At 38.2% G+C, this 26,034-nt stretch overlaps 1 protein-coding gene across 3 annotated transcripts in view; it reads right to left on the bottom strand.

Moving 5' to 3' along the window:
- WDR11 (WD repeat domain 11) overlaps window positions 1-26,034 on the bottom strand; it is a 55,464-nt gene that overhangs the window by 18,790 nt on the left and 10,640 nt on the right. For 2 of the 3 annotated variants that reach the window (XR_007132155.1, XM_047759988.1), the window contains exons 6-15: window positions 25,403-25,568; window positions 24,765-24,879; window positions 23,545-23,740; window positions 23,145-23,248; window positions 18,965-19,141; window positions 16,105-16,189; window positions 9,729-9,835; window positions 6,452-6,527; window positions 2,462-2,570; window positions 376-500 (exon numbers count right to left, since the gene is read on the bottom strand). Coding sequence is in view for 2 of the 3 variants with exons in the window: in XM_047759988.1 (XP_047615944.1) it covers window positions 376-500; window positions 2,462-2,570; window positions 6,452-6,527; window positions 9,729-9,835; window positions 16,105-16,189; window positions 18,965-19,141; window positions 23,145-23,248; window positions 23,545-23,740; window positions 24,765-24,879; window positions 25,403-25,568 (1,260 nt within the window). In the remaining variant the exon portion in view is untranslated. The remainder of the gene's footprint in view (window positions 1-375; window positions 501-2,461; window positions 2,571-6,451; window positions 6,528-9,728; window positions 9,836-16,104; window positions 16,190-18,964; window positions 19,142-23,144; window positions 23,249-23,544; window positions 23,741-24,764; window positions 24,880-25,402; window positions 25,569-26,034) is intronic. The other variant, XM_047759989.1, reaches the window with a different exon arrangement.

The raw sequence follows: 26,034 nt of genomic DNA, 5'->3' as shown, positions 1-26,034 counted from the left end.
TCTATTTGTAAGTTTGGTGGGGATGGGATGGCATATAAATTAGGGCTTAACACCTTTTCTCTGGTGAACATAAATGACAGTATGATCCACCTGGATGTCCGTGCTACACTCATCTGCATCTCAGCAGGTGAAGTCTCCGGAAGAGAAGGGCACCGGGCATGCCCAGTCACTGAAGGGTGCTGACGTGCGGACATCACAGCCCGTGCTGTTGCTGCACCCTGCACCAAGCAGTGCAGTAACAGAACCACCTCCTCAGTGACAGGGGTAGGTACGAACACTTCAAATAAAGCACACGAGAGATGCCTCGGGATGCCAGCGGTCAAGTTCCCAACTGTGACTTGGATATCACAAATGACAGTGGGGGACCCAGGGCACCTGATCACAGATGACTCAACGACACTCAGTTCTGTATCTGACACCACGGTCTGGCGGGCCATGGCCTCTCGGGTAGCCAGCTGCTTCTTTCTCAGGCTCTTCAAGTTGTGAGACGGTGACCACTCCTGTGAAGCAAAGACAGATACACCCACGAGGGCTGTTTCTTTGTCAAAGATCCCTTCCCCAGGAGCTGGGCATCCGCCCCTGCCCCGCATCACGTATTAGTGCTACACATGAATCCCCGGGTTGTTTTAGGTTTTACTTTTTAAAGAAAGACTGACAGTGCATTTTTATTAGAGCTTATGATAGAAGATTTTAATAATCTACCTCTATCTCCTTCTACCTCTAATCTTCAATTAGAGATTAAGGTAAAAACTCCAAAAGGTGTAAACTTTCGAGGCTCTCGGTTTTTAACAAAATGAAAATAACACATTTAATTATGGGACCTGCTACTCCTTACCTCTCCCCTCCCGCCTCCCCTTAGGCGCACAGCCTGGGATGATCTCGCTCCTCCATCGCGGCCCAGCAGTGATCTGTTAAGTCCACCCCAAACCTCTCCTTTTATTTATTTCTTCCTGCTGATTCTAACGGATTTAATCTAATATCCTCTCCCACGTATAAATTCCTGACATGGGGGTATTTTACATGTATGGACTCGTGATGTACACAAAGAGTACTGTGTTATGTATCTCATCTTGTTTCTAACTCTTTTAACTCAGCCAACGTGTTGAAGCCCCACCTCTGTTATTTCTGAATGTTACATAACACTCCATGGATGTACCCGCCAATTTTCAGTCTGTTTTCCCGGCAGAGAACACCAGATTGCCTCCTTACTCCCACCAGAACAAAAAACACTGCAGTCAATACTCTCACAAAAGTTCTTAGGTGACCAGAGGCCGACTGGCTGGAGCACAGAGGATGTCCGCGTTTGCTCAAGCACAGCTTACTCTGCACAGTGGCTTCACTGGTCTACATTCCCACCAGCAGTGCATAAGGATTCCTACAGCCCATACGATACCCCCAGGGGATGCTGTCTGGTTCTCCAATTTGTTAGCCTGAAAGGTGTATCGGGGTTCTTTCACTCCACACCTCTCAAAACTGATGAGTCTGAATATTTGTTCACAAGCCTGCTGGCCTTTTAGGTTTCTCTGCCGTTCATGTTCATTAACTGCTCATTCTTCCACTGGGGCTCCTGGGGCTTCACTGCAGGAGTTCCCACACAGCTAATCCCTTAGATGGATTAGTTAGTCCTCTGTCCGTTTTAAATGCTGGAAAATTTCTTCTTTCAACTTATCTTCTATATTTAACTTTGACATTGGTATTCTTCATGGGATAGAAGGCATCAAAGCTGATACAATCAAACTCATCATTGGTTTCTTTGCCTTTTGGTTTGAGCTTCTGATAGCCTCTTCTGCCCCCCAGGATACAAAACTATTCTTCTATATTTGACTATATTAATTTTATAGCCTTACCTTTTTTTTACATTTATATCTTGAACATAGTACTATGCAGAGATCTAGGATTTTTCTCCACAGAGTGAGGTGGTTTTCACAATGCGTCTACTAAACAGTGTGCCCCTCCCCTTGTAGTTTCATACTCTTTTACTGTATATTAAGCTCCTAAATATTCGTGGGTCTGTTAATGAGCTCTTTGTTATATGTTGATCCATTTCCTTTTCTCGGACCAACATGCCGTTGTTTTATTTCTGTGGTTTTATAATAGCTACTGCACAGGGTAGGACAGGTCCTACCCCCATCCATACCTCCTACATTACTCCTCTCTTTTTCAAGGTTGACGTAGCTATTATGACCTTTATTTTTCATAAATACCTTAGAATATGTTTATCATGTTCTTCAAAATATCTAAATAAAATTTTAATTGGAATTGCACTAATCAAATATTAGCTTAACCTATCTAAGAAAATAAGAGGTACCTCCATTTAGTTAGATCGCCTTCTCTCAACACACATTTTTGACAAGAAAATACGTAGCAGTAACGATTTCAATTCCAGCGAAAGAAAAACATTTACCACATATATACGTACCGAGACTAAATAAACTGTTGAATACTTAAACTTGTAACTTACCAAAGCAGTTATCGCAGGGAAGTTTTTGGACATTTCTCGAAGAATGGTACAAGTCCTAACATCCCATAACTCCAGGGGTTTGTCTTTGAATACAACTGCCAGATACTGCCTAAAATAAAATTACTAAATAAGCTTTTTTTTTGTGAAATTTTCACCATAAGTGGTACAAATAAAGTTCAGCAAATCAGAAAATTCAGGATGACAGATTCTGAACAAAGAGAATTTAGGCTAGTCTTTACTCCTCATGATTAACAAACCTAAGAAGGGAAAGCTCTAAGATGACCTGTGAAAGCCACAGAGTCATAATCTGGCAAGACGCCCAGCTCAGAATAGAGGATAAGAAAAGGCAGGAGCTCACATCCTGGTGCCCTGTCTTACAATAATCCTCCTAAGGCTCAATTTTCTCATACATGACATGGAAATGCTACTACCTACACCTCAATGGATTGACTGGTATGTAGGGTATAGTAAAAACTAAATGAAAAAGTACATAAGTTTCCATCCTGCTGACAGTGAAGAAATGTGACAGAGCAGGAAGACCCCTGTAGCTCAGTGCCCCAAAGGACTGAGGTTCTCCTACCTGATAATTATGGGACCTCAGACAAACCACGTAAACTTTCTGAGTTTTATTCTACTTATCTTTAAAATAGCATTAATAACACCTGTCTTACGTACCTCCCTAAACACTATAAGAATAATAAAAAAAAAAGGGACAGACACATGAAAGAATTTTATAAACCTGATGGATTACACAGATGCAATATATTACATTTTTATTATACCTAATATAAACACTTGTAAAGGCATGCATGTAAATAACTAATGTAAGACAGAATCTGGTAAACACTATAAAGATTCACTATCAAAGTTGAGATTAATTTTGACAATAGGGAGATGGCATTCCAGGCAGGGTTACAAGTGTGATAAATGGCAAAAGACAGGAAAGGACACAGGGTGTTTGGGGGAACATGCCGCCTGAAATGCAGAGGAATGAGAGCAACCCTCATGAGACAGAAGACGAAATGTGACTTTTGGATCACATTATAAAAGACGTAAAACACCCTACAATGCAATGCCAGAGTGTGTAGAGGTTCACTGTGCAGAGAACAGTGGACTGAGCTGTGAAGCAGCGGTGATAAAGTGAGCAGTTGTTTCAGATGTATTAATTTGGTAGTGTAAGTCTTGTGCAGAGTCAAGACTAACTGGAAAGAGAAGTGACTGGAGTCCAGACGGCTGGAGCAATCCTCAAGCTTTTTAGTCCCAGGACTCCTTCCCAATTTAAAAAAATATTGAGGGAATTCCTACCGTGGTGCAGGGGAAATGAAACTGACTAGAAACCATGAGGTTGCGGGTTCGATTCCGGGCCTCACTCAGTGGGTTAGGGATGTGGCGTTGCTATGGGCTGTGGTGTAGGTCACAGATGGGGCTCAGATCCTGCACTGCTGTGGCTGTGGTATAGGCCGGCAGCTGTGGTTCTGATTCAACCCCTAGCTTGGGAACCTCCATATGCCATGGGTGTGGCCCTAAAAAAAAAGCAAAAAAAGCAAAAGCAAAAAAAAAAAAAAAAATTATCTCCCCCAAAGAACTTTTGTTTAAGTGGGCTATAGCAATTGGTATTTTGCATATAGGAAATTAAATCTAATAAAATTAAAACTTCTATTAATTCACTTAAAATTAAAAAAAATAGAAAATACCAAGATGGTAGATGAAAACATAAGTCATATTGATAATTACATTAAAAATGAAAAATTTAAACACTACAAAAGCAGAAACTGTCAGATCAAATGGTAAAATAAGCCCCATGTATATGCTGTCTATAAGATATCTTTAAAGACTACAAATAAAAGGAAGGAAAAAGATACGCCATGCTAACACTAATCAAAAGAAAGCTAGACGGCAACACTAATCAGGCAGATCAGAGTTACTTCTGAAAAAAGAATGTTACCAAAGACAAAGAGGCTATTTCACAATGATCATCAAAAGGATAAGCTGAGCATGGTAGGCAATGAAACAGAAGATAAAAAACCAAAGAGAAAAATCAGAGACACCATAGGAGTTTCTTTGAAAAAGTTGATAAAACTGATTGACATAATTTACTGATATCAAGAATAAGACTTTATTCAGATCACACAGACATTAAAAGAATAAGAGAATTATGGCGAACAAATTTATATCGATAAATTCAACATCAATGAAATGAACAGATTACATGAAAGACACAACTATCAGAACTCACTGAGAGAAACACATACAACCTGAGTAGTTCTGTATCTATGAAAGAATTTGAATTTGTACTTAGAACTTTTCCACACAAAAAACCCTAGGCCTAGATGGGTTCCCTGATGAATTCCTCCTATTTAAGGAAGAAATAATATCAATTCTACACAAATTCACCCAGAAAAAGGAAGAGGAAGGAATATTTCACAACCCATTTTACAAGATCATCAGCCTGATTCCAAAACCAAACCAGGATATTACACAAAGACTAGACTGATATCCTTCACGAACACAGATGCAAAAAGTCCCTAATAAAACATTAGCAAACCAAACCCAACAATGCATCAAACTCAATAACAAAAGAACAATCTGATTAAAAACTGGGCAGAGGAGTTCCCACTGTGGCGCGGCAGAAATGAATCAACTAGGAACCATAGGGTTGCGGGTTAGATCTCTGGCCTCGCTCAGTAGGTTAAGGATCTGGCATTGCCGTGAGCTGTGGTGTAGGTTGCAGATGCGGCTCGGATCCTACATTGCTGTGGCTCTGGATCCTGCGTTGCTGTAGGCCAGCAGCTATAGCTCCAATTGGTTCCCTTGCCTGGGAACCTCCATATGCCATAGGTGCAGCCCTAAAAAGCAAAAAAAAAAATAAAAAATAAAAATGGGGAGCTCCCATTATGGCTCAGTGGTTAACAAACCCAACTAGAATCCATGAGGATTCGGGTTTGATCCCTGGCCTTGCTCAGTGCGTTAAGGATCCGGCTTTGCCATGACCTGTGGTGTAGGTCAGACGCAGCTCGGATCTGGTTTTGCTGTGGCTGTGGCGTAGGCCAGTGGCTGCAGCTCCGATTAGACCCCTAGCCTGAGAACTTCCATATGCCGAGGGTGCGACCCTAAAAAGACTAAAATAAAATAAAATAAAATAAAATAAAATAAAATAAAATAAAATAAAATAAAATAAAATAAAATAAACAAAAAAATAAAGATTAAAAAATTAAAAAACAAAATGAGCAGAGGAGGGGACCAGACATCTTTCCAAAGACACAGATGGCCAAAATGAAAAGGTGTTCAAGATCACTGATTTCTTGGAAATGCAAATCAAAATCACAATGCAGTATCATCTCACACTTGTCAGGTGGGCTATTATCAAAAAGATAAGAAATAAGTGTTGGCGAGGCTATGAAGAAAAGGGAACCCTCATACACTGTTTTAAAACTATTTTCTTTGTTTTTTGGATTAGTTTTCACTCAGTCTCCATGGTTAGTGATCCTGCTTTACATGTGTTTTCCCTTGAAACAAAAACTCAGAAACTTATAGAAACTAGTTTTAAATTATAGATAAGGAAAATAAATTCTTTCACTCAGTAAACCCATACTAAGGTAGAAGCTGAAATATGAATTTCATCAGATCACATGAAATAAATTTGTATTAAAGCAAAAAAAAAAAAAAAGAATTTCAACAGATAGCAAATAACATTTCTTTTAGTGAGTGACAGGTATTTACCAATACAGCTATGATGGAACAAAATGGAATCACTGATTTTACCAATCTAATGTAAAGATTCAGTCAATAGTTACCTCGTCTTTTTATAAGTTGAGAATTAAAAGCAATAACAACTTAATTTTATGATTAAAATACTCTTTGATATGTCTGCATGTCACCATTTGCTATCACTAAGAAATTCTTTCATTCTCACTTACTTAAAGATAAAAAAAAAAACCTTGAGATTCTTTTGGGATAACACCGTATTTTATTTATTAGGTTGACACTTACTTCAAATGAGATACTTTAATCATTTCGATGGGCGATTCATCATTACCTCGTTCACCACGAAAAGCAATGCTCCTGCCTGTAGTTGCAAACATTAAAAAAAAAAAAAATGTAAAAACAGTACATAAAACAAGAACCAAAAACCTTTATCAAGTAATTTGATCAGTGCTACCCTCTATTCTCCTGTTCAGTTTCTAATAATCTAAATACAAAAATATTCTCTCAAAAGAATAAAGATCAATAATACATTACATTCGAACATCTACTTTGTAAAAAGATTTTTTTTTTTTTGTCTTTTTAAGGCTGCACCCGTGGCACATGGAGGTCCCGAGGCTAGGGGTCCAATTGGAGCTGTAGCCACTGGCCTGAGCCACAGACACAGCAACTCAGGATCCGAGCCACGTCGTCTTCAACCTACACCCCAGCTCGTGGCAATCCTGGATCCTTAACCCACTGAGCGAGGCCAGGGATCAAACCTGCGTCCTCATGGATGCCGGTCAGGTTCGTTAACCACTGAACCACAATAGGAACTATGATATTTTCATTTTTTATAGAATTTCTTGAAGTCCTGTGGTTTCTTTCAAATAATTTAATTTTAGAAATTCAGAATTCAATTTCTAAAGTTTTAATGCATCTATGGTAAAGCAATTGTCTACCATAAAAACTACCAGCACGAAGTAATAAGAGGAGTTCCTGCTGTGGCGCAATGGGTTAAGAATCCGACTGCAGCTGCTCAGGTTGCTGCAGAGGCGCGGGTTCAATAACCTGGACCAGCACAGTGGTTTAAAGGATCCAGGGTTGCCACAGCTGTTACCTATGCAGCTTCAGCTGGGATTCAATCTCTGGCCTGGGAACTTCCATATGCTGTGGGTGTTGCCACAAAAACAAAAAACAAAAAACAAACCCAAAGTAATATAAACATTCCCATGTTTCCCAATACTCACTAGTGGGGCAAACACTCTTTGAACAAGTATTTACGATTTCCTGTCCCATGTGTAAAATACTCAGCTATGATATTTTAATATGTTCCTATCAAAAGGTCTCTATAAACTAAAATTGAGTAATGTTAAGAATTAGTTAATGGTCAAAAAGGTTAAATGGTTCTCTATAAAAAAATGCACATTCTACCTCATATTCGAACAAATGCATTTTAGTATTTTGCCCTATATTTTTATTTACATTAAACAAAAGCAAGAACATACTTGATGCAAGGACAAAAGGATGCCTGCGTGGCTCCTTGCTCTTCAATGCCATCAAAGAGAATCACTACTGTAATTCACCAAACACCCCACACCCTCTCCTGCTCGGCTGGTCTGCTGCCCTCCTTAGAAGACAAGGTTACAAAGGTTTAGCATCCGTGAGCTCAGATGTCCCCCTAAGGGAGGTCAGTGACTATTGCTTAGAAATTTGCTCCTCAGAAATCAATCTGTGAAAGAGAGATTTTAAGGTATCAAACCCGAGCTGTTAAACAAATGAACGGACTCGTTAGTGAACGACACTACAGAACAGCATTTCATCCCTGGGCTACATAACTAGGTGACCAGTGCCAGTCTGTTGGCAAATCAGGAATATGGGCATAGAGGTCAGTTGGCCGGTCACTTCCAAGGAGACTAGAGTAACACTGGACAAAAATTGGAGCTAATTCTTTGAAATTTAGTAACATGCTCTGATAAGTAGGTAAGAATAACTATAAGCTGGAAATAAACACTGAGAATATAAGGAAGTAACTATACGCATGATTTATTACACACAAATATAACTTATGAGTTAAAACTATATTTATATTGGAGTTCCCGTCGTGACACAGCATAAACGAATCCGACTAGGAACCATGAGGTTGCCAGTTCGATCCCTGGCCTCGCTCAGTGGGTTAAGGATCCGGTGTTGCTATGAGCTGTGTGGTGTAGGTCACAGACATAGCTCAGATCCCGCATTGCTGTGGCTCTGGAGTAGGCTGGCAGCTGTAGCTCCAATTAGACCCCTAGCCTGGGAACCTCCACATGCTGTGGATGCGGCCCTAAAAAAGCAAAAAAAAAAAAAAAACCAAAAAACGAAAAAAACAAACTATATTTATATTGCTAAGGCAGTTTTTAAAAACTCCCAATTTTGTAAAAAAAATTATTTGAAATTACTCCATACGCTATAAAGAAAATAATATAAAATCTTCACTTTATTCCATTTCCAATTTCTTATTTTGAAACTCACTGGATTGTAGGTTTTTAACAGTTCTGAACAAATTACTTTACTGGAATATTTCCTACTGTAAAGCCTTTAAACTCCTAAATTAAGTTTTCCTATTTAGTCAGCCAGAGGTTATCAAAAGTTTTAAACTTGAGCATTTAAAAACAATCCTTATAAAGAAGATGTGGTACATACATAAAGTAGAATACTCCTCAGTCACAAGAAGAACAAATTAATGTCATTTACAGCACATGGATGCAACTAGAGATTATCATACTAAGCGAAGTCAGAAGAGAAAGACAAATACATATGGTATCACTTACATGTGGAATCTAAAATATGACACAAACAAACCTATTTACAAAACAGATTCAGAGACATAGAGAACAAACTTGTGGTTGCCAAGGGAGAGAGGAGGTGTAGGAGAGATGGACTGGGAGTCTGGGGTTAGTAGATGCAAACTATTACATACAGAATGGATAACAATGAGGTCCTATTATATAGCACAGGGAACTAGTCAGTATCTTGAGATAAACCATAATGCAAAAGCATATAAAAAAGAATATATGTATATGTATAACTGAGTCTCTTTGCCACACAGCAGAAATTAACATAACATTGTAAATCAACTATACTTCAATAAAAATTTTTTTTTAAATCCTTATTTTTTAATATTTTTAAGGGTTTCTTGCAAAGACCAAAAAGTTTAAAAGAGAATCTAATTAAGTTTAACTACAAAGATTTATTTTAAAACTGTATTTCTGGTAATCCATAGCAATGTACTTGAAAGTAGAACTGATACAGTATTTATGAACCTGTTCGTTCAGGCCAACGGTGCTCCATTTTACCTTGGACTTGTGTTAACACAATTTGCATACAATGATGAACCCTTTCTAGCGCAGTTACTACAGAACCATCAAAAAATTACAGAACCATCAAAAAATGAATACGTGAACAGAGAATATATAGAAATGAATATATAAACAAGAAAAAACTCCAAGGTGAAAGAAAGCACTTTGGAACATGTTTTATAAATAGCAATATCTTTGATCAATATGAAGCACCATTTAAAATATCCTAATAGTCTAAACACACAAACCTGTTGGAAGATCGACGAGCTGAAGTTCATTTCTCACTAATCCCATGTTGTTTGGTGTGGAGGTAGCGAAAGAAAGAAAACCTGTTAAACTTGTCCATTCGATACCCCTATAATGAGAGATTAAACAAAGTTTAATCCAATACTCTTTTTTATTGGAAAAATAAGTTTCTCTCTATAATCTAAATTTTATTATACAAGTTAATTAAGGAATAATATCAATATGACATTTACTTGAGGCAATATTATCATACATTTCCAACATATATAAAGTTATCTCTAAAAGTTTATCAGCGTTCCCACTGAGGCTCATGGATAACTGACCAGTATCCATGAGGACACAGGTTCAATCCCTGGCGTTGCTGTGAGCTGTGGTGTATGTCGCAGACAAGGCACAGATCCCATGTTGCTGTGGCAGAGGAATAGGCTAGCAGCTGCAGCTCCGATTCAACCCCTAGCCTGGGAACTTATACATGCTACAGGTGAAGCCCTAAAAAGCAAAAAAAAAACAAAAAACCAAACAAAATATTTTTTATCCAAATCTAATAAAAATACAGTTTCATTATCAGGGTCCATAGAAGCATCAAAATTATTATTAAACTCTATCAAAGGAAAGAGTCATATCGCAGTATTTGCCAGGAATTCTACTGTTTAAAAACAAGTGGTATAAAAATATTATGAGCAGGAGTTCCCACTGTGGCTCAGTGGTAACGAACCCGAGTAGTATCCATAAGGACACAGGTTCGATGGTTTGATCCCTGGCCTCACTCAGTGGGTTAAGGATTGGCGTTGCTGTGGCCGTGGTGTAAGCTGATAGCGACAGCTCCAATTTGACCCCTATCCTGGAAACCCTTTTATGCCACGGGTGCAGCCCTAAAAGGACAAATATATATATATATATATACATATACACATGTATATACACATACACACATATGTATATATATGTATGTACACACACACATACATAATGAGCAGACTGCTTAAAGTTGAATATACTTAGGAACTCGGTTAAAATTCCCGGTTGGTTAGGAAGCAGAAATTCCTAAAGCAAACAATACAAATGGAGCTATTAGAGTTGGAAGTGGATGGGAATCTCTAAATTTGTAAATTAGAGAAAAGCACAAAAGAAAAATCATACATGTATGACAAGACAGAAACCTATCAACTTAACGCCCTGGGAGTCCCCTTTATTTGGGACTGAGAGTAGGTGAGTCCATGTTTCTTTCCATTAACATAACTGGGCTTACCATCAGTGGAGAGGGGGTACCCAGGAAAAGGGAATCATCAGTCACAAAAAGAAGTAAGAAATGCTACTGCTACCCTGCACCGTCACAGGTTAATAGAGGTGCCTGGGAGGCAAGTCTAAACTCACTCTGTTCTACATGTGATTGCTCATCAGCATCTACGTGACAACCATTTTTAATCAACAGTGTCTATGGCTGCTCTTCCAATTCAATAGCAGGGTCAAGTAACTGGCAGGAATTTTATGCCTGCAAAGCCTGAGATATTTGCCATCTGTCCTTTGTGGACAATGTCTGCAGACGTCTGATCTGGTCTTTCCACTTCTACTCCAGTCTGAAGGCTATTGCTAAGATTTAGCATTAATACTGCTCTGAACATGTCTCTTACCTGCCCAAGAAAAGGTACAAGGCTTTCCACATCATATCCAAACTCTCCTTTGTGACTTTCAAAGCCATCTGGCCATTTGCCTCATCTCACCTAATCAAACTTGCCTCTCAATCATCTGAACCTTGTCTGCTGCCCCTCAGCATAGGGGATTCCCCAGCTACCAGCAATCAGACCCAAGAGGCAGCGGTGGCAATGCTGGTTCCTTAACCCACTGGGCTGGGCTGGGGATCGAACTCACATCCCAGTGCTCCCAAGACGCCACCAATCCCACTGCACCACAGCGGGAACTCCCCTTGTCTGCTACTTTAACTACAGTAACTTTCCTTACTGATCCCTGTGTATCCACCTACTTGTTTCTTCTCAGAGGAGCAAAGATATCCCAAGAGAGTTGAAAATAACATCTGCAAAAGCAGGGACTTGCTGCAAGTACCAAGGTTTATAACTCTTTAAATGTAAAGTTGTGTGGAAATACTCAGATTAGCTTAAAACTGAGTACTCTTGAGAATTTCCACCTATAGAATGACCAATATCCTTCCTCTTCAAATACTATCTAGTTCAAGCCCAGGCTCCAGCACTTACGAGCTCTGTGCTCTCCACGTCTCGCCATCTCAGTTTCCTCACCTGCTGGGCAGGAGCAGTAACACTGAGTGCATAAGGAAGGCCTGGCACAGAGTACGCACTGCATGTATCTGCAATCACCATCAATTACCACTCTCATCTCAAGAGCTAGCTAAAACCCTAGTTTCTTCATGACGCCTCCCCATTTACTGAACTCAAACCACATCTACGGTGACTACGATGTAAGCCAGTTAATTATTCACTGGAAAAAGGCTCTTTATCTCTTGTTCTCTTTCGTTCCCCTAACATGCAGCACTCAATAACATTTCTACTTAGAGCGAACAAAAAGAGAAAAGAATCATTTTGGACTTACTCTGCTTTCTACATAAGTCTGGTAGCTTCAATCAGAAACCTTAGGACATACTCTCCAAGCCTTACTGCTGGCAATCTGAACACCTTACGCTCCAGTACAGTAATGCCATTATCTCTGGACAGTAAGGATTTGAGCCCTCCCACTTTTCATTTCTTATTTTAAAAAAATACACGTCTGTTCAGTACCCCATATATGCTAGTGACTATGCTAGGCACAGGGAATACAGCTGTGAACGAGATGGATAGAACTGCTGTCCCTTAGCAGCTTATGATCTAGCAGAAGAGACATATACAAGCGCAATCTGTGTTATCCATTACAAAAGAGAGCAGTGTGAAGTCAACAGGAGCTTGTAAAAGTCACACGGAACCTGGTCTTCAGGGACCAGGCAAGGTTTCCTAGAGAAACATTAAAGCTGAGACTCAAAAGGCAAATAGGGTTTTGCCTGAACAGCTGAGGAAATAGTGCGACTGATGGATAAACAATGCACCAGACTGTACTTGCTTAAAAGGGAGATGCCATATGCCCTGTCTCTCCAAGCATGCGACAGGCATTCAGCAAGATTAAAAAAATGATGTCCAAAAAAACCCCGCCACTCCTCCTATGTTTCTACATGTTGTACATATTCAGAGAAGTGCTTTCCCCACTGTTTACAGGATGTCCCAGTATTCAGATACAACAGAACACGGGTGGCTGCTTATTTATAATTGAGCACCAAGAGTATGTTGCCTCTGAGCAGATTCCAGCAGCAGCTTGTATATCTGACTCCTACTGATCAACAGAAGAAAATAAAAATCAAGTTTGACTTCCAAAGTGTATGAGATAAGGAGGGGGTTATTTCTCAAAAGGAAAGAATGAAAACCCTTATCAAACACTGCTGAGCACAACACTGCACCCGGGATTAGGAAACTATTGTCTAATTTAACCCCACATTGAGCTCTATCAAAAACTCAGAACAGCAGCTCACCTTCTGACTCAATCGAAGTTTGTTTGTAGGATCCCTCAATACTGAACAACTGTAATCTTAGAATCCACCGTTAGGTGTTTAGAGTCTGACCCCCATAGATTCCTCAGCTGGCTCTGCTCATTGCACCTGCATTAGGAACGTTCAGAGGCTACTTCTCAACATGGGTAGCTGGAGGGGGTAGCATACAGTTTCTCAAAGGCTTTAAAGTTCTACAACGATATGAAACTAACTTCTGCAAATTTACAGACAGACAAAATAGAGATTATTTTACTTTCCATAAGTCACTCAATGTATTGAGTCAATCAGTACATTACTGAGTCAATACTGAGTACATCACCGAGTCCATCAATGTTACTGCTGTAACAATTTTTGACAGTGAAAATAGTATTGGGCTATATTATTGTAATTTTAGTCTACTGGACAAAGACATCAACTAATAATATAAGAACTCCAATAATGTAAGAAGACCGACATGTACCACTCCACATTTTTACTTCTGGGTATTTTCCACTGGATTACAAACTTCCAAGGTTTTGTCTGTTTACAGGTATACAGAAGATGCTCAATACACATTTCCTATTTGTAAAGTACAGCTCATTAAAACACCATAGTTAAAAAAAAACACACAAATGCAACTATCTGCAGTTAGGCAGTCCCAGGCCATGTGTATGTGTGACTGAAGTACTTAAGATTAAATGGTTTTAAAAAACATATTTAGTACAAAGCAGAAAAACAATCTTCTCAAAGTCAGCCTCTAATTTGCATATAAGTATCTAGACTGTATTGGGTTTATTGATAATAAATTCAGCAATTCTTAGAACATATTTGTGAGATTTTCATAATGGCTTTTAATTGTAACACTATAACTGCATTAGTTGAAACAAAGGCAGCAGGATTTTTTATTAGCACCCTGATGGGCCCCATCTCTGGCTGTAAAATGTGAATTATCTTCAAAAGGGAAAGTAAGAGGGAAAATTTATACCAAAAAATGGAGCACATTTGTTTGATTGTTCACAACACCAGCACAGCCCTGAGTTATTTAGTATCCCAAGTAACACTTTATAAATAATTTTGGTGTCACCAACAAAATATCATAACATGCCTCAGTCATGAACTTAGTGACATCCACGACCTAAACAGCCCAGGATAATAATCCTACTTACAGCGAATAGCTCACTGATTAACTAGCTGTTGTGTCTTTATTACAGACTTCCTACTGTGGTATCCATTTCACAATATATACAGTTACTGAAATTATTACATTGTATATCTGAAACTAATATTATACCTCAGCTGTACCTCAATAAAATAAATAAATAAGATTTCAGAACTCAGAAAAAAATGAAAACCTTCTCAATCTTCCAGAAGCATGTATCAAATTCTTGGCATTAATTCTGGCTTAGTCAACATTTTTTATCTTACTGCCAAAGTGTTTCCTACTTCTATGTGAATTTTTTAGCTGGAGATCTAGCACACATACCCCAAGAGCTCAGTTATGAAGCCCGAAAGGCCTAGGACGAATTCCACATAGCTTTTCATAGATTATGCCACAATACTCAGCTTCCTCTTCTATAAATTAGGAATAACAGCAGTGCCTACTGAATAGAGGTGTAGTGAGGATTCAATGAAATGACGCAGGCAAGGTATCAAGAGTTAACATAATCCTTACAACAAGCACTGATTAAATGGTGAGTTCTGACTGCTTGGTATTTGCCATAAAAGGAAACACTGCACACAAAAGCCGGGAGTGAAAGGAAATGTCAGGAGAAGAAACGAAGACAGGAAAGAAAGGAGGAGAGAATTCGGCTGCAGCAGGGACCACTGGAGGGAGTGAAGGAAGACAAACAATGGCCTGGAAGGATCCAAACAGATGCCTGTGACACTGCGTCTCAAAAGCCTAACACTTCTGGGACATCACTCCTCCATCCAGATACGTATTCAGGGAGCTACTGGAGACACACGGCATAAAGTAGCAACAAACAGTCGCCCAGGCTGTACCAAAAACACACACTCTGAAGAACAGGGCTATGAAGACTCTTTAGAAACTACCATCACAATCAGAAGTTGTGATACTTCAAGGGCTGACCCTTCTCCATTCAGAAAATGCATTTATTCAGAATATGGGTACACTAGGGTTCACCAGATATTCTAACATATACATGAGACCTGTAATTATATGACGTACAGAGGTGAGAAAAATGGCCTTTCTTACACATTTGCTACAAAACCGTCAAAAACTACTGGAAGATTAATGCATTTATATTATGCATGTGTAACTTTACAATCTGTCATTGCCAGGGTAAAGAAAGGAAAACAGCCGTGTGCTCAGCAAAATAATGCGACAGGGCAGGAACACATGTACTTTAAAGCCGAAAGCAAGAGGCAGCCTTCTGTTCTGGTAGCCTTCCCTCAGATACCTCTGCATACACAGAACTCCTAAAACAGACCACTGCTCAAAGGGAAAGAATAAATGAGATTAACAACTCAAATGACTTTATTCAAGTTGTTCACAAGCAGTCCTGCTGAGGGATCTCTACAGAAATGGAAAACAAACTATACAAACCTGAAGGGAACAGAATGATACGCAACGAGAAAATAGTCTAGACTTTAGGAGAAATGAGTAAGATGCAGAAAGAAAAGTGAGAAAAAATCCTCCACCGCATAATGTCCCCTACAAAGTAAACAATTAGTACTCATCCTTGATGAACACGGCCTGTAGGTGGACAGGGGCATTCAGTATTCAAAGCTGTCAAACAATCACCACTGCAGAGCACCTGGTATAGAAAAGTCCACACGGACCTTTCCTGGTATTATGTACATTTGCGGTCTCGACGTCACAATGACACACTCACTTGACTTCACACGAATGGATACTCAGCTCCTTGTGCAGCAGCCCACTGGTGAGATGGTACACCAGGACCGAACCATTACTGGTACCTATTAAATGACATAATACAGGGGAATTAATCTAGTGGAAGCCCCAGATCTAACGAAAGTCTTTTCTCAAGATTTCAATCATTTCACAATATTTATCTTGTATAAAAGGGAACCAAGCTAGGAGTGATGAAAGAGTAAATATCTGTCTTCTCTCTGACCTAAAAATGGGCTTAATCTCAGGTGCTCTGTAATCTTACCAAAATCCACGGGCAGATTTTCAAAGAAAGACTTCAAAATCTAACTCAAAACACATAAAATTTGAAGATGCACTTTCTTAAGCTTTTTGAATGTTTATTAGAGCTGGTCCTCAAAAAGGCAACATAGCAGAACTCACTGACCAGATTTTTCTGATTTTCTTTACAAAGATTTTGCTTTTGTTCTGTCTTTAAATCAGAACGAGATGGTGAAATGCAGTGGCTAACTGTGGATTCTGCAGTTAAAGAAGCCTGACTTTAAGGCCTGGCTCTGCCCTAAACTCTGGCAAATTGCCTGCCCACACCAAAGCTGTGCGTGTACCCTTTTAACATGGGAATAATGGAAAACCTGTCTGTTGGAGATTAAATGAGAAACGTGTAAAACACTCAGTGTGCAAAGTGAGTACCTGATTATTACTATTTCTGTTATCACTGTCATCATGATCTGCAGTTATTATTGTGCTTAAAGCTTTTCACAGTCTCAGGTAATGTGTCTAAAATTTAATTAGAAGGAACAGAGTCACTTGAGAACGTAATACTTTCCTGAGAAAGTAATATCTCAGCCCTTAACGTGTTTTTATAAGTTAAGCAAGAAAAATGAACAGTGTAAGTGGTTGCACACTTTCTCACTGCACATGACTTAAAAATATTAGTGGAGTCATACAAAGCAATAAATGTAGACATAATAATAATAATAAAAGTAAAAATGCTAGGAAAATTCCAATTTTAGCTAACTTGCTGAACTAAAGCTTGAGGAATTCCTTGCAAAACTATTCTAGAAAAATACAGTATTACACTTCACATTTAGCAGCTATTCCACAGTATCTTCCAGTACTGAGAAAATATCTGAAGAATTACTAAAACTTTTCATTTAGCAGATGCTCATAATAACCATGATTTCTACATTCTGCACATTTTGATGATGCTGAACCTTATGACCTAATACTCAGAGCCTAAGAAGCAGCAATTCCAGTTGAACTCTGCTTCTCTTGTTAAACAACTCTATGAAACTTTAGGCACTTCTAATTTTTTTTTTTTGCTTTTACTTTGTTATTATACTAAATTCAATAAATAACTTGATATTCACCACACAGCAGTACAATACAGCTTATTCTACAACAGAAATCTCAGGGCCTGACTTAGCTCTTGCTATCTAACTATCCCAAGAAGTAATTTCCTCCAAGAAATTAATAAAATCCTAATTGACAATTTAGATACACTGACATTATACAGAGATGTACACACTATGTATGCTGACAAATCCCAATCGAAATCTCTAAAAGAGATTTAATATGAAACAATAGTTTTCAGAGGAAAAATTAAACTTCTACCTGCATTTCATAATCTGGACACCTTATATCTAGACCACTGAACCTTAACTTTCAAATCACTTTCAAAAGATAGTAATGGAGGAGTTCCTGTCATGGAGCAGCAGAAGCGAATCCGACCAGGAACCATGAGGTTGTGGGTACGATCCCTGGCCTCACTCAGTGGGTTAAGGATCCATCGTTGCAGTGAGCTGTGGTGTAGGTTGCAGATGCGGCTTGGATCTGAAGTGGCTGTGGCTGTGGTATAGGCAGGCATCTATAGCTCCGATTCAACCCCTAGCCTGGGAACCTCCATATGCCCTGGGTGTGGCCTTACAAAGCAAAAAAAAAAAAAAAGTTAATGGAAAAAATGAGAAAATAAGAGTACTGCCAAACAGTAAATACTCCAATGAGCCATTCATGTTCACCATTTGAAGGTGCCATTAAGTTGAGGCACCTGGCCATGAGACACATGTATCGAGGTTTTCATTTTAGGAAAAAAAAAAAAAAAAAGAATCACAAATCACATGTTTACTGACCTGGAGAAAGCCAGAAGTTAAACGAAGAACTTATTTTAAAAAAATGTTGACCATGTCAAACAAATATGCTTTTTCAAAGTTTTAGAGAAATTCATTTTAATCTTATATACTTAATGGCAAATTAAAAATTGGTTTTCTCTGTCAAGGACATCAGGTTAATTACATTACCATGAAATTATGGAAATTACAGCAAGCTAAAACACAGACCAACTTTTTAAATCTACAACATAAAAATATGCAATTCCTACCAAAAGGCAAATCTTAGTTTATAAAGATGATAGCCACTTTAAATAATACTATACCATGTTTAACATACAACTCTCAGCAAATGAAGAAACTTGCTGTTATTAAACGATTAACTATGACAATATTATCAGTTAACAAAAACCCAAAACAAAATGACATGCACAGGATGAGCCTGCGGTGGGCCAAGAAAAGACAAGGAGTCTGGTTTGAGCATCACACAGGGACTACGCCCCTGACATTTCAGAGAGCTACCTATGGCATCAGGATCTCTGCCATCTGGTGTCAGATGAATGAGTTATTGTGATTATAAAAGATTACTGAGACAGAAGTATTTCAAGATGAATATTTACACAATTTCATTTAGCTTTTTCCTCCTCTCAAAATATTCTCAAGGAGAATAAAGGACCTGCTAGTAACCAGGAAACTTAAATGTCTTAAAAAGTTAAAATAGACATTAAGAATTAAAAAAAGAACAGGTCCAGTACTCACCCACAGCAAGCAACGGCTGGTACACCTTAATATTTTTTGTGGTCAGTGGTGGGCACATACGGATGGCAAAGTGCGGTGAGGGCAATCCTGAGAGCAGTCCTGTTAGCAAGAACTTGAGGTGCACTTCCTGCAGAATGGGGCTTTTGGGATGTTCTTCCCCGGCAACTGCACTTTGCCCTGGTTTGTAATAAAAAACACAAATACATCAATTATAACACATGCTGATCTTAAAAATCTAAAGGAGCTTTGCAGTGGAAATACTCTTCAGGTCTAGAAAAGTATATCCAGCTCTAGAAGGTAGAAGGCAGCACTCGAGGCGCTAGAGCTATACACTGGGTCTTATTTGGCCATGGGACGTAAACCATATCATCCAGCATCTCAAGGGATGGATCACTCTCAAGCATTGCTATCCAGAATTCAGGAACCTTTTTTCTTCTAAGAAATAACATTTCAGCCAGAAGTTCCCGTCATGGCTCAGTGGTTAGTGAATCTGACTAGGAATCATGAGGTTGCAGGTTCAATCCATGGCCTTGCTCAGTGGGTCAAGGATCTGGCATTGCCGTGAGCTGTGGTATAGGTTGCAGACACAGCTCTGATCTAGCGTTGCTGTGGCTGTGGTGTAGGCCGGTGGCTACAGCTCCGATTAGACCCTTAGCCTGGGAACCTCCATATGCTGCAGGAGCAGCCCTAGAAAAGACAAAAAGACCAAAACAACAACAACAACAACAACAACAAAAAATTCAGCCAAAGTTCTTGGTCTTAGGGCACCAAAGGCAAATCAAGAGGACTAGGGGTAGAGGACAGTTTCCTTAGCTTGAGATTTTATAGCACATTCCTTTCTTACTACCTTTCAAAGGGGTTACTTTTTAATCTGATGCACTTGGTAAAGTGCACATAAAATTGGTAATCGCAAACAGCAGGTTCAAAGAACTCATTTAAATTTCTAATGAGGGAGTTCCTGTCATGGCTCAGTGGTTGACAAATCCAACTAGGAACCATGAGGTTGTGGGTTCGATCCCTGGCCTCGCTCAGTAGGTTAAGGATCCTGCATTGCCGTGAGCTGTGGTGCAGGTCACAGACGAGGCTTGGATCTGGTGTTGCTGTAGCTGTGGCTGTGGCAGGCAGCTATAGCTCTGATTAGACCCCTAGACTGGGAACCTCCATGTGCCGCAGGTGTGGCCCTAGAAAAGACAAAAAGACAAAAATAAAATAAAATAAAATAAAATATAAAAAATAAAGGAAGCTGCTTATAAAAAATAAATTTCTAATAAGAAATCTTAATGTGTTCATATAATTACAACATTTAAGCTATATAATTACATATTTTTGGCCACACCCACAACATGCAAAAGTTCCTGGGGACGGGGATCGAACCTATGCCACAGCATTGACCTGAGCCATAGCAGTGATAACACTGGATCCTTAACCCACTGCACCAGTAGGTGAACTCCTTATGATTACATATTTTTATATAAAAAATAAAATAAACATAAATATGTATTAGTAAATAATACATAATAGACAAGCCAGATCAATAGTTAAGTTCTTTTTACTTATTTTTATTTATTTATTTTTTTGGCCACTCCAACATGTGGAAGGTCACGAGTCGGGGATCAAACCCACACCACAGCAGCAACCTGAGCTGCTGCAGTGACAACACTGGAGCCTTAACCTGCTGTGCCACAAGGGAACTCATCAATAATTAAGTCTGAAATTAAGTCTTAAATCTTAAAATTATTTTTAGATGCAGCATTCATACTCAGGTTAGCAAATCTCAAACTAAAAAGATGATTTAAACAAAAGCATGCTAACAAAATGTGAACACAAAGAGGGCAACAAAATCAAAACCATTCACTAATAATAGTTATAAAATTTTTCTTCCTTTAAACCACTATTGACTATAGGGATAAAGTTGTCAAAAGTACATAATAAAGAACACACAGGTTGGTGTATATATATGTATGTGTATACACACACACATACACACACACACACACACACGTTGTGAAAGGGGAAAATATAAATAATTACTAGGAGTGGGTGATGGGATTCTGACTAAACCCTTTATGAGACTGAAGTGCCGCCTGCTGCGCTAAGAGGGCAGACTTGACTAAACCCTTTAAAGCTATGAAGTTGTTTTAGTAATAATGTTACTGTAAAATCTGTAAGATATACAGAAAAAAATGGCCATCAACAGAACCCAAATAAAATGATCCCTTAGGATAAGCCATAAAATGGAAACCAATCTTTAGTAACAAAGATGGGGTCTACAGGAATGGGAAGTTCAACAGGTAGGTGCAATGTTTATCAACCTCTGGCAGCTTGGAAGTGACCTCAGGGAACTGCCTATAGTTCAAGCATCTTCCCTGTGAGAGCAGTCACAAAGTAGGGCAGATTAGGCCTAAAGAAGTAGCAGCCTTTACCCAATGAATATAAATCAGGCCTCTGTATTTAAATGAATTGCTTTCAATTATCACTAAGTACACAGTGAATTTCAAATTAAAAGTTTAATTAAAAGTTTTAATTAAAATGTTTTCAAGTAACAAAGATTTATTTCTTTTAAATCAACAACATTGTCAAGAAGTGCTATACAATCTGCAGCCTTTTGTCTCCTAAAAAACGTAATTTATATCACTTAGATACCTAAACAGCATAAAATTTCAACCTCCTGCAGGCTTCATATTACTAATTAGTTCTGTGCATGTGTGTTTATAATTCTTTTCACTTTAATATTTTACATTAAGTGCAGACAAGGTTGATTAACTCAGAAAATTGTGTTACTGATAAAATAAATTTTGCAAAACAATTATGTGTCTAAACTTCCTCATATGGATTTATTTCTGGAAGGTGAAAAGAAAGAATTTTAAGTATAAAAATTGGTGTCACTGAACACAAGGAAGGAAACACGAGAGCAGGGTCTAGAGAAGTCAAATCTTACTCAAGATTACAGTGAAGCCATCAGGACTAGAGGCCATGGCCAAGGAGCAAAGTCCAGACTGGGATGACTAGACTCCAAATCTGGCTTTTCCATTTATTGGCTGTGTAGTTTGGAGCAAGTTTTTTACTCTCTCTCTGGGTCTCAGTTCCCACATACAAAAAAAAAAAAAAAAAAAGGAAATAATAATAATAGTACCTACTTTGCAGGGTTGTTGAGGTAATATGCAGAGAATTTGGTACCATATTTAAATAGTTTTAAGCACCCAATAAATGTTGTCTTTGATTCATAAGATTAATAAGGTAATGATCCTTCTAGTATATCATCCGCCAGCATTTAAACAAAAGAACCTAGTAAATAATGTCCATTTTAACTGCATTATAGAAGAACAAATAATGATAAAGAAATCCTTTATAAATCACTAGCCACAATTTAAAAAGAATTAGATGTCAACATTGCTTGGCATATTTATGATTTCTAGTTGTGTGACACCTGAAACCACCAATTCTCATTCTTCCTTGAATATATCCTGGCCCTATAATAAATAACTGTGAAGCAGTATTTTATCTGCAAATAAACATTTGTTGAAACTAAATTTCCGACATGAAAATAGAAGTCGAAAAGTTAAAATGATTTTTTCTAATACTGTTGAGTTACTTAATTCCCTCGATAGCTGTTTATTGCACATCTAGAATGTGCAAGGCCCTGTGCTGAGTGCTGGGGGTGCAAAGCTGAGGCAAGCACTGCCCCATCCTTGTGGAAACAGATGAGTAAAAGCACAATTATAATCAAGTGATAACTAGTAGGGAACATATAAACCAGGCTTGGGAGATCAAAGCCAAATTCTGAATTAGGCCTACCAGAGAAGGAAAGAGGAAGTGTGTGTTCAATCCCCAGCCGAGGAACCAGCGAGCACGGGGGCCCTGAGGAGGCACCGTGCAGCCCAGCAAGGGCTACGTGCAGCATCCGGACGCCTCCCGCCAGCTCTTCCATTCAGATCACAGTGTCTCACAAATGAACATTTTCTAATTCCAACACTGTAATGCCAGTCTATCTAAACTACTTCTGGTACTGTTATGCTTGCCTATTTTAAACCTCTCTGATTTATTTAAGGGAGAATGAGTCTACATTTTAGTTTTCTGAAGTATTACCTTTGACTTGATAATAAGTGCAATCATTGCCATTAATGTTTCCCTTCAAAAAGTATACCTGACTTGAAAGTTGGAGAAAAACAAAGCAGCTTACCAATCATGTTATCTAAGGAGAGGTCTGGGAGTTTATTCTGTAGCACTCCTACAGGAATTCCACAGAAAGACACTGGTGAATACAGAGGTGACACGCCAGAGCTGCTGCAAAGACATAATCAGTACATGGTTCTTACGTATTTAAAACCTGCGTCACATGTTAGTAACTCCAAGGGCCAACTACAGATGACGGTATTCTATCCATTTCTACAGTATTCATTAATCTAGCCCATCGGTGAAATATCTCTAGCAGGTTAACATGATTTCCTAATAATCTAAAGTCCTAACTGTCACTTTAAAAATAATTCTAATAGAAAAAAGACCGTGTTATTTTTACATGACTCCAGTACTCTAAAAAAAACAAGGACACAAAACGAAAGAGATCTTATTGGTTCATTTACCTGTTCCGTGAATTCCGACTGCAAACAGCGGACTTCAGTTCCCAGATCATGACCCTGCCGTCACTCACTATGAGGGCAGCTGCATTCTCATTGACGGGACAACACACCATGCTGAAGGGACGGACAGTTTTTGTCACCCTGATCGCATCACACTGGCTTCGTAAATCGTAGGTAAGCTCCTGGACAGGATCTGGATCTTAAAAAAGTATTGTTTTCTTTTAAATATTAAAAAGCAACCACATCAATATCACCATTTATTTTAACTTAAATAAAACCTCAACCAGAAAGTCTATCATCCTTTCACTAATACAAGGTTTTTAAAAAACGGCATCCTTATTTACAATGACTAATTTCTTCAGAATATAAAGATAATTCACTTAATGACTGACTACATCATTTAATTTCCAAAATAACAATGATAATCTAAAGAGCTTGTTTAATATTTAAAATAAAGTTCTCTGAAAAAGGATCAACAGTGATATATGTTTAAATTAACAGTGTACTTACAGCCCATCCTAATTTACAGTATCTACAATAAGCCTGAAAATAATAATACTTTATAAAAGATGCAGAAGTCACTTTTACATTTACATAGTACACTGTTCCACAAAAACATTAGTTTTATTCTCCAGGGTAAGATGGAAACTGACAACTGAGTGCCCTGGAGACTTATTTACCTATGTCACTTTACCATGAAAATTCCTAAAGCAGGGAGTCAAGGGGTTGTTAATAACAAAGGTATATACAAGGCTGGACTTGTGCTAAAGAAATAGCAGCAAAAGATAACATCTACTTGCCTCACGGATACAATCAAGAAGGGATTACAAAATTTTACTACCTTTGTTGTAAGCTCCCAGGCTAGAGGTCAAATCGGAGCTGCAGCTATCAGCCTACGCTGCAGCCACAGCAATGCTGGATCTGAGCCACATCTGTGACCTACGCCACAGCCCCGAGCAATGCTAGATCCTTAACCCACTGAGCAAGGCCAGGGATCGAACCCGAAACCTCACATATACTATGTCAGGTTCTTAACCCACTGAGCCACGGTAGGAACTCCTGGGCCTGTGCTTTTTTATGCCTCATGTTATAACCATATTCTACTTTCTTAAAGCAAGGATTATCCATTAACTTCATGCTATGGCTAGTATTTACCACATACAGGTTTATAAAATAATTCTGAAGAAAAATACAATTAACATTATTGTGAGATATAAACTCACCTGGTTCCTCACTTGAAGTGGTGAAAATACTATTGTAAGATCTTCGAACACGTAAGGTTATGCAACCATTTTCATGTAGGCAAAATAAACAATCACGTTGAAAGCAAGGTATTACCTTTGAACAGATGATGTATTTATTTTTAAAAAACAACAGATTAAAAATATATCACACTGAAAGCAAGGTATTACCTTTGAACAGATGATGTATTTATTTTTAAAAAACAACAGATTAAATATAACAGATTAAAAAACAACAGATTAAAAATATACATACTATGAGACTCATAAAAGTCATCTTTGGAGAAATGGGCAAAAAACAAAACAACCCACAAAAATACACATAGCACCCTCTAGCTTTAAGACTAAGTGAATATTTCAAAATAAACCCATCTATAATGCTAAAAAAATCACCTTTATCAGGTAACTTAAATAGTTTGGTACATATCTCCAGGTCAGTAAAAAGAATCTCTAGGATTAGATCAAACCAAACCAAAGTGCAGAAAAATAAAGAATATAAACTAACATTGTTAATCCTTAAATAAATAGAAAAGTGAAAATGAAACTAAGGACTTTTGCAAGATTATGATTTTTCTCCATATAATCCATAATCAACTTCTGGTGATATAAATTGTAGATACCTGCAGAAATGGAACTCCTGTTCTTTCTATTGCAATCACACCCACTGTTTGATTCACTTCAAGGTCAAGGATTAAAATCTCTCGAGGATAGAGTAGCAACATGTGATTCCTTTTGGAAGGCAGGTATGCCAACTGAAGGCAATCATTGAGAGTTATGAACTCAGCACTGAAAAAAGTAAACATTTGATTTAGACACGAAGAAATCAGTCAGTATATATATATATATATATATATATATATATATATATACATACACACACACACACACACACACATACATACACACATACAGGCTGGATAGAGATGTGTTTCTGTATTTTTGAAAATTTAAGGAAGTCTATGAGATGTTAAGTGACAATACCATATAAGGTATTCCTAAGATAGCAGCTTTATTTTCATTTTGTAATCAGAAAAACTAGACAGACTGCTGAAATGGAACCTCAGAATTAAAACATGCCTTTTGAGTAATTAGGGCTAGGATACTGGATCAGGAGTCAGCAGACGATCTGTAGGGCCTTGGGCAAGTCACTTCCTCTACTCTGCCTTCCTTCACTTAAATCTGTCTTAAAACTGTTTTGAAACAAAGTCAAGTATTTTGTTCAGTTATCACAGCATTTTCTTCTGTGTAAATA

The sequence above is a fragment of the Phacochoerus africanus genome, chromosome 15 (assembly GCF_016906955.1).
Source record: "Phacochoerus africanus isolate WHEZ1 chromosome 15, ROS_Pafr_v1, whole genome shotgun sequence".
Lineage (NCBI taxonomy): Eukaryota > Metazoa > Chordata > Mammalia > Artiodactyla > Suidae > Phacochoerus > Phacochoerus africanus.
The sequence above is the reverse complement of the archived record's forward strand: the minus strand, read 5'-3'. Positions and strand labels throughout refer to the sequence as shown.